This window comes from Myiozetetes cayanensis, unplaced genomic scaffold (assembly GCF_022539395.1).
Source record: "Myiozetetes cayanensis isolate MyiCay16 unplaced genomic scaffold, myiCay2020 scf10, whole genome shotgun sequence".
In the NCBI taxonomy this organism is placed as follows: domain Eukaryota; kingdom Metazoa; phylum Chordata; class Aves; order Passeriformes; family Tyrannidae; genus Myiozetetes; species Myiozetetes cayanensis.
Genome location: NW_026086605.1, coordinates 31,428,345 through 31,438,011, shown reverse-complemented (window position 1 = coordinate 31,438,011; position 9,667 = coordinate 31,428,345). Strand labels below are relative to the sequence as shown.

Sequence of the window (9,667 nt, the reverse complement as noted above, 5' to 3'; positions counted from 1 at the left end):
ACTGGGACAGCCTGGAATAAAGGAAGTTTCTAAATAATTTCTAAGCTTCCTCATGCACGTAGTCACCATACATTGGCAGACAGTAGTGAAATCCTATGTTCTGAGGTCCTTGCAGTCTCTGCTCCAGCTGTTTTTCTGATTCCTGCCCTAATTCAGACAGAGCAATCTGTCACTGAACCTTGGCAAAGGCAGGCAGACATAAGACAGGCTCCTGTTCCATTCCTGAATACAGCTACAGAAAGGACCAAAGTCATTTTGGAAGTCTACTGATTTTACAAGAACTATTAGGTTTCCCCGCATATTCCAACATCTGTTTTCTCATGTTAGTGTGGAAAATACACAATGCCCAAGGACTCAAAATAAAGAGCCCCCAAAAGACCTGTCCCCATTGTTGCTGTATCTGTTTCGCCTTTAATGTTTCAGCCTAAGACATACATACCCAGCAGTTTTAGAATCACCAGCTAACGATTCCCTGAGTGGGTCTCACCAGCATCACTTTACACAGCAGGGAAGTTTTTAGCCCACATTCAGGAATGTTCTTGCTGCCTGCTAAACATCAGCTGAACAAATACAGGAGAAAAGGTCAGTATTGTTTTCTGACATCCACAATTTTTTGGCAGGGGGTATGTACCGCATGAACTGCTCTGACATCAGGAACTGAATCACTGCAAGGTCCCTTCCAGTCAGGTGGATTTTCATAATGCTTTTATTTATCACTACTGTCTCTCAAGTCTTTCTCCTCAATAAACATTATTAAGAAATTCTTTCCTTTGAGGCAGTAAGTCAGGAAGCCTTGCAAACAAGGTCCAGAGAACATGGTCACTGAGGTTTTGAATTGGGTTTTGGGAGGGGTGTTAAACAGTTTATTTGAGCTGTTTAAAAAGAAAAGGGCCAAGTTCACCTTCCTTCTCTAGGTCACCTCAAGAACTCTGCCTAGGAAATACAAACCCAAATCAGTTTGCTGTCCAACAGTTCCCCAGGAAGGTGTATCCTTTGGGACATGAAACATCTCAATTTGAATTTATTCTGAACCAAACATCTCAAACAGGTAACATTGCACCATTTTCAAGTTGCCTTTCCCAGGGTGAGTTTCATTTCGGTGTAGATCAGCTTCAGCCTCCATGGCAGAACCTCCAAAGCAGTTCAGTCACACTTCAAAGAGTTTTAAAAGTCTCTCCAAAGTTCAGATGGGTTGTTTTGGTGCTGGAACCATTATGATAAATAACAGAACACAGATCACATACTGACTGTTTTGTTAACTGTAATTCAGGTAATAAAATATCCATTGCATCCTGCTCAAAGCAGCATTTATTAAAGAGAGCATCAAGATAAGTCAATCCATAACAAAGCCTTCCCTCCTACAAATATGTAAACAAGTCATCAGCAAGTTATTATTACAATATAAAAATTAAAGCTTACATTGCATTTTTTAAAGCTACTAACTTCAGTCCAAATGGAGACAGTCTATGGTCTATAGGATTTAAAAATACAAGTTCTTGAAAAATGTTAAAGTATTGCCTTTGCACATACACATATTTGTATAAAAATACTTAAAAATACCAGCTTCCCATTAATAAAAGCAACACCAAAATAAAACACATTTTTGTCATAAAGAGACTTTTAAATGCATCCAGCATTTTCTTCAGCATTCTGTTTTATCATATTATCTTCTGTTCACTTAAAATTCATTATACTTTGTAAAATGTATCTTGGATATTATTCAGTTACTTTCATATACCAAAGACATTCACAATATTGGCAATTACATTGTAATCAGAGTCTGGCCTAAGCTTATTTGCAGCTGAGGCCATCAATTTAATCCTCATCTCAAACATGGGTATTTCAACATGTACAGCTCTTGCTCAGAACTCTGAGTCAGTTCACATATATTTTGGAAAGGCTTGAAACCTTGATGTGATTTAAACAGAAATACATATTCTCTTTTAAAGCACCTTTAACCTCTGTGTAACTTTTTGTTTAACTACATTAGCAGTCCTGTTGGTGGCTGTCCATCAGTTCTCAGGAAATACTCTGAGCAGAAGATTATCCAATTTGACAGGAACAACATTTTACAGTCCAAGACCAAACAGAATGTTAAGGTAAACATCAACTTTAACATTTTTTCCAAGTTTACTGGTTAGAGCTAGGCAGATCACTTCTGCAGTTGCTAAGGCAAGAAAACTTTGAAAATTCTCTGTACACAAAGTTTAAACAATTGTGTAGTATTTTGAAACCCAACTAAATTCAAAAAGCAAATTGGGAGGAAAGCTACCCATGCCATTGGGCTCTGCCAAGCATCAGCTGACAACGAACAGCCAGAAGAAAAAAAATCAAGATAATACAGTGAACCAGTTTCAGGATGAATTCAAAGAGCAAAATCAGGCTGTCAAGAAAAGAATTTTACAGCTGGATATTGGACTGAACAAGACAGTTAGGAAAACCCTGGGAGTTGGGGTCACTCAAGACAGTATCTGAGAGAACCAAAGTATATTTAAATGGAAACAGTAATGAATATGAATAATTCTGCCAGTTTTCCTACTTCCATGCAAGGTTCAGGAAGAGTTTACTTAGCCAACTGCATTAGCAAGTTAAGTCTCCTCCAAGTTACAGCCTCAGGTACACAGAGACACGAAGAGTAACTTCCTGACACGAGTGTGATAGAGCCCAAAATACTCAACTGATCTTCAGCTCTGGAAGTGTGTTAAAAACACAAGCCCCAAAAGAGGATCTATGTGACCCTGTAACATGAACTGTATTTCTGAAAGAAGGACTTACCCTGCTCCTTCATGCAGGATTCATATTTGTAGAAAAATGATCATTTTATTGCCCTGCTTGCTGATAAAAGCAAGCATGATGAGTTACAGCAAAATGTGGCAGCAAGTGCTCAAGGAAGATGCTCAGCTGGACACTAAGTCAGAGATTCCATCCCAGGTTAGTTGAATGTTCAGAGAGGGGTGAGATGCAAATACAAAAGCTTCAGCTTCCTCTAAGGTCTGACACACCTTAACACACAGCCAGCCTCTCCCTGCACTCAGGGAAACAGATGAGAAGCGCAAACATTCCTGGGGCAGAAGGGACTCCCACACCCTGAGGAGGATGCCTTTGTGATCACTCCCTCCCCACAGACAGCAGCTCCTTGTAAAAGCTGGATCACAAGGTACAGTCTTGGCTAGAGGACAGGAGATCTGCACTGTACTCACTTGGGAGAGAAAGGCCTTCCTGCCTTCTGATATGGAACTGTGTCTGAGTAGAGCAATCCAAGCTTTAGACTTGTAATCACACATGGACTGCTGGGACTTCTCACTACATCACTGAACTTCCTCGAGTGTATCACAGCTTGGATAAGTTAGAGCACTGTGCCATCCCCGTGGTGCTTGAGCACAGCTTTGCACTGGGTTTACAGACACCGCTCACAGCCAGGGAGTGCTGCAGTGCCATGCAGAACAGCTGCACTGTCCACACAATCCCAGCCCCAGCCTGCAGGATGCAGCAGGCTACTCCGAGTGCCAGTGTGTACCAATAGGGCAGTAAGTGCCCACCAGCAGGGAACTACTGCTGCTGCAACAAAGAACTGCAGTGGTTCAAGCCTTGGGAACATGGTTAAGTGCGCTGCAATAGACTTGCAGATGACTGTCAATACCTGGGGGAAGGACTGGAGTCAGAGATCCAAGGGTAAAACAAGTCACATGCCATTTTCTCTTCAAGGAAAGCAACACCATCTCTCCCCATGATATGTAATGAAATACTATCTGCAAAAAGTGGGTGATTTCTCCCTGAATCCACAGTAGAAATACAGTCACACGGAAAACTGAAATCAACCTAATTCTCAGAATCGCAGAAAATAGAACCAAAGAGGACCTAAAAAAGTCATTGTCACAAGTCCCTGCCTTGAAGGACATTCCAAAATTCATCTCTGTGCAGATATGCCATGGGACTCCAGGTTATAGAATGGCTGACTAAATCAACTACATTTTTAGAAAAAGATACTTATATGCAAATTATTTAGTAATAACTTTAGCAAAAAAGGTACTACACAGACCATTTTAGGATTCACACATGATATGAAATATACACACAAATGTTCTAAAATATATATATATTCATTCTTAAAGCAATGTAGAGCAAAACCAAACCAGGGCCTGACTCATCTATCACACATGCCTTCGTGTTGGCGTGACTTCTAACACACAGCTGATGGGCTGAGCAGATCCCTGAGGTCCAGCAGTGGAATTGCTACAAGTTTCACTTACCACAATTTTAAACAAAAACTGACTTTAAAAAAAAAAAAAAAAAAAAAAAAAAAAACCAAAAAAACCCCACACAGACAAAAGCCCCGCAGCCTTATAATACACAGAAAGGCACCTGATTATATTGTTAGTAGCAATTATCTACAGCCTCCTAACTGTACTTAAGCAATAAATTTTAGAAATACAAGAATTGCTGGCATTCAACCTATCAAGTCACTAAAATTACATGTGCAGTTGTCAATTATTAAGAGTGTGCAAAACTACACAGTTTTGCATAAAGTGCTATATGTACCCCCAGTTTGCACCTGTTAGAATGATATAAATTTGTTAAGCTTGGCAACATGATGCAAGATGATGATGTTTAGGACGTGTCCTATCGAACCTCGCCTTTCCTTTTCCTTTCCCACCATCATCCACTGTCCTCAAGACTGTACATTTAAAAATTACACAAGGGCCTTCTCAGGAATTGTAGCTCAGAAGAGTATTTCAAGTATATCTATTTTTCCATGTAAACTTGGGGACACTATGGGTTCCATTTTCACAAGCTCCAAATACTTACAACTTGCTCTAATTCAACTGGAGTTGTAGTTATTTCTGTCAGTTCAGTACCTCTGGCACAAGGCTGTTGTTTCCTGTTACTCATTTAACCCCCACTTTGAGGAGTGCTGAAATTCATACCATAACTTGTCCAGACTTAAATCTAAACAATAAGCAATTACAGAAGAGCAGAGTAATACTTTATCTCATCACTTGGGCTCACAAAACCAAGTCCTACTGTATCTATCCATACATACTCATATATGAATCATACACGGGGTCTGTAACACTTGACACACTGAATTCAAGTTATCAGAGTACAGCAGTTTGTCTTGCAGACATTGTGCAACGCACTCAGAAGTAGACAACAGGTCTCTTCTTCACTCTGTATTTCAGGGATCCGTATCGTATCTGAGGGGAGAAACAAAATCACAACTTAACAAGGAGTTGAGTCACATAAGGCAGAAATATTATTTACCTCTCCACTAATCCCATTTAGCAGATGTCTTTAAATGTGCTTTGGACACTCCACAGTTTCATTAAGAGAATCTACCTATGACTGAGTAAGATGCAGTTTCAACAGAATTGGGTCAGAAGAGTAAGTCTCAACTGTTCGCCTGGAATTACCCATAAACTTTTATGAGACTCCACAGAGTTTTATCCTAAAGTATCTTTAGATTTTGTGGCACATACAAATAAAGAGCACTTTGAACCCTACCTCAAATCTTCTCTTTGTAGAGCACAAAGAGTCAAAGCAGGCCATATGTCTATCGGAACTATCAAATTCTGAATCTTCTTTAATCCATTAAACAGCAGATGCTGAAGTGTGCATGACGTGCAGGTGGTAATACCACTCTCCACAGCCATTTCAAGGTGAGCAGTTCCTGGAATTTGGGCTTGGTGGTGCCAGAATCAGCATTGTAAGCACAGAGTGTGTTTCATCTCCTCTCCCTGTTCCTCTCTCAAATTCATTTCATTCCTGTATTTCCCTTGAACGCTCCAAAGTACAAAAGCCCCAAGCTTCGGTATTATCACACACTTCGTTCTCCATTTATCATTTTACAGCCCAGTTATCACTGATAACTCCTCCAAGATTAAGAATCAATTTCTGCACTATTAAGAACATAAAGGTACACTGGACCAACTCAGTAATCCCACAGGATCATACTTGCCTCTTTACGGCCTTTACTTTTCACAGACTTCATGCTCTGAGTTCTTCGAAGGCCTCTCTGAGCAAACATTTCATCCTCTGAATGTGTCCCCTCCATCTCTTCATCTGTTTTATCATCTCCAGCATTTTTTTCCAGTGGTGTTTTGTAACCTTTTAAAAAAATTTTTTATAAAAATGTTTAATAAGAAGTAGATGTAACTTTTAGCTTTTGAAGAAAGCCACAAGTTTTATCTTTAGCACACAGCATTTACTCCTTTAAACTATATGGTCAGTGTATCAGCTACTTCAAGACAGGGAACATGCCAGGAGCTTCTTACTTCTAATTCTGCCATTTGTAAGGAATAGACCACTTGACTCCATAATCAAATGTGTAATGCCATGGTTCCTCAGTTGTCAAAACTGAAACCCTCAGTCTGCCACCATCTTCTGCTTTAAACTGAACTGCAAAAACCCCAGTGATCATCCTAAGGAGTACTTAAGGTTTCTGGACACAATTCACGTGAGAGGAAAGTTACATTAGATAAATCTTTAAAGGTCCTTTCCAATCCAAACCATTGCATAGGATCATAGAAACCATTCGTAGGATCTTTCTCCATGCTCACATCCCTCTCTGCATATTTTAAACCAAAGCTCCTTTCAGCTGGGTAACATGTCAAAGTACTGTTAAGGGTTGTTTACATCCTGCAAAAACAGGACCAAGATTACTACCCAAAACTCTCACTAGAGGGCACAAACTGCTTAAAAACACATCCGGAAAAGTTCCTTGGAGTCCAACTGCCCTGAACCCCCACCACAGCCCTGCCACAAAGCCTCCAAATCCAGACTGGTTCCTTCCCTCACCAAACTCTCCTTCTGTAAAGCCATTCCAGAACCTATGGGCTGTAACACTCAGGAACACCTTTAAAACTTCAAAACAAACTTTACTAATGACCAGCATACCTTTCATCTTAAGCCAATATTTTATTTCTGCTTAACTGCATTCGTTTCCTCAATTCTCTCTTTGTTCCTGAAATTACAATCACATTCACCTACTCCACAGCTACTTCAGGTAGACTTACCTCTTCTGACATTCCAGAGGGAACACATCTCTGCTTCCAATAGTTTCAACTCGTCTTTTTCCATATGGAAGATTTGAATTGTCTCTCTTACTCCATTTCTGACCAGGGATGTTTGCAGTGACACCAATACTTCCTTATCTCTATTTGTAGCACCTTTTCTGATGCATCACCACCACCTTTGCCCTTTTCACAGCAAGCATCCTGACAGCTCAGCCCTCCTATGAACAATGTCCTACAACTAGGCCTTTCCAGCCAATCTGCACAAAACTCCCAGCACAATGGCAAAAAAACCCAACATCCTGTTAAGCACAACCAAATATTGCTATACAGCTTTCCTAAATCCATCTGTGGTTTGATCTTTTTTTTAAAAAATTCTAATACTGAAGAAAATTCAAAGAAAACATGAGAGGTATATCTTAGATCTGAGTCCAGGAGCAGAAGCAATTAAGTTCAACTAGCTCATAGAAAGCTTTTTGATATTTAAGATTACAGTCACTGATGGTAAGATTCAAACAGTATAAACTGAACCTTTCTTTTTTATTAAATTTAGAGCATTTTCAAGCTATTGCAAGTAGATAACTAATGCTCTTTTACTGAAGAACAGCCCCTGCACAACAGCTGAAGGGACATCATCCCTAATACAGGCCCTGATGAATTCCTGGCTTTCTCTCCAGCCAGGAGACCTGGTCCATACACTGCCCTGCATAGGTGGGATGTGCAGTTCAGCTCAGAGCCATTCAGCTGGACATCTATTCCTCAGAAACACCATGGCCTGCCACGTAATTCCTGGAATTCCTTGTACCCTACAAGAATCACCCCTCCCAGAAATGGAAGGATGAGAAGAAATGACAGGTTTAGGTGAAAAAAAAGAAAAATACCAGTCCTACTTCTTCTGTGGGAAATATCAACTCCTTTACATTGCAGCCCCATCATTTCAAATGGTGCCGTTGTCAGTCTTCCACCTAAACCTTCCTTCAAGCGTCACAGCCTCAACAGCAAAGTGATGACAACAACAATACATGCAATATAACAGTAAAATAATATCTCTGAAAAAAGCCATGTACTGGTTGCCACACAGTGTCTTCTGAGTGCTGATATGACAACTCAGTGCCTTCATTAGTCCTATCACCATCAGCAACTGCACATTTTGATCTATCATTGCACACCCAGGGACCTTCCATTAATTTTCCCTTTTTATTTATTGAGCTCCAATATATTATCATGTTTATTTTTTACACTGTCACAGAAACACCACTTACGTATTTTTTTACTTCCAATTAAGTTTTACTTTGGCAAGGAATTCTTGTTGCCAACTGGCAAAGACAGGAGTAATGAGCACAGTATGACTACACAGAGTGGCTGTGGAAAAAAATTCAGATAGGATTTCTCAGCTTGTATTTTGACCACATCTACTCTGTTTCAGTGGAATTATTTGAGGTCTTTTCCATTTAGAGATGGGGTAAATTTATTTCTGCTTTTCCACTTGTGCCTTGAGTAAATTGTTCTTTTAGCTAGAAAAAAAACCAGATACATACCTGAAGATTCACTTGTAGAGGCTCTGGTTTTCTTTTTTGCTTCTGGTAAGGTCTGATAGGGCTGTCCCACAGGCTCATCTCCTTGTATAGTGGTCAGATCGTGCATACTGAAACTCCTCAGCTTCTCAGTTATTGCACCCTGGCTCTGAAATACAACAACAGGATCCTTGAAAGCACAGCACAGGTTTAACTTTGCTGCTCAGCTGGGGTTAAGGTGTTTAAGCCCATGCTTCCTTGCTGCACTACAAAACACAGGACATACACATGCAGCAGATTTACAGTTGCTTTAGGTATTGCTTTCACCCACGTTCAACTGGAGGTCGCTCTTAGATGGCAAAGTTACACATAAACTGGCAGTTCCATCACAAATGCCTCATTGCACTCCTTTAACCTGAGCAAATAAGGGCTCCTTGGGTGAGAGGAAGGGTTTAAAAAGAAACACCCATCAGAGATGTTCCATTCACTTCAAACATGGCATTTCTCTAGCAGTTCTGGGTAGCAGGACTGAGTTTAATGCTTCCATTTTGAAAAGCATGGATGAAGAGCATTTCCTGCTGTTTTAGATTTTACCCTCCAAAAATTTGAATATGCATAAGAAAGGGAAAACCTGTTAAAAATATGCTCTGTATCATAACTCAAGGAACTGAGAAAGTGGCAGCTGTAGTTGACAGAAACTTCAAATCACAAACACCAGAGGTCCTGCCTGGACTCCAGGCTAGCAGGTCCTCCTACTACTCCAGTTTTACTGACATAATAACAACCCAAAATTGAATGATACACAGGAGAATAGTTGATCACATGTGAACATTATTATTCCTTCTCCAACTGTTCTTACATCTCTTCTGTATGGGACATAGAGAAAGTTCCCTGTTGGAAAGAAGGGCCATCAAGCAGCTCTTTCATCTTACATCAGATGTTATCATTAAAGCACTGAAGATTACTTTACTGCATAAGCAACTAAAAGAACAAGCACACAAGAACAAGGACTCAAAGCCATGTTAAAATAGCATTTAATTCTTCCCCTCTGTGGCATGAGGCAAAAAAATCACCATTTCAGTGGAAGGTTGACAAGCCTGTGCATGAATCCCACTTCAAGCAAGCGCTCAAGACTTTGTTCCA

At 40.1% G+C, this 9,667-nt stretch overlaps 1 protein-coding gene across 1 annotated transcript in view; it reads right to left on the bottom strand.

Moving 5' to 3' along the window:
* Positions 1 to 1,244: 1,244 nt before the first annotated feature.
* Positions 1,245 to 9,667, bottom strand: part of REEP3 (receptor accessory protein 3) — a 36,018-nt gene continuing 27,595 nt past the window's right edge. Inside the window, exons 6-8 of the mRNA XM_050305495.1 lie at positions 8,549 to 8,693; positions 5,957 to 6,105; positions 1,245 to 5,195 (exon numbers count right to left, since the gene is read on the bottom strand). Of these exons, the coding sequence (XP_050161452.1) occupies positions 5,139 to 5,195; positions 5,957 to 6,105; positions 8,549 to 8,693 (351 nt within the window). The 3' untranslated portion in view covers positions 1,245 to 5,138. The remainder of the gene's footprint in view (positions 5,196 to 5,956; positions 6,106 to 8,548; positions 8,694 to 9,667) is intronic.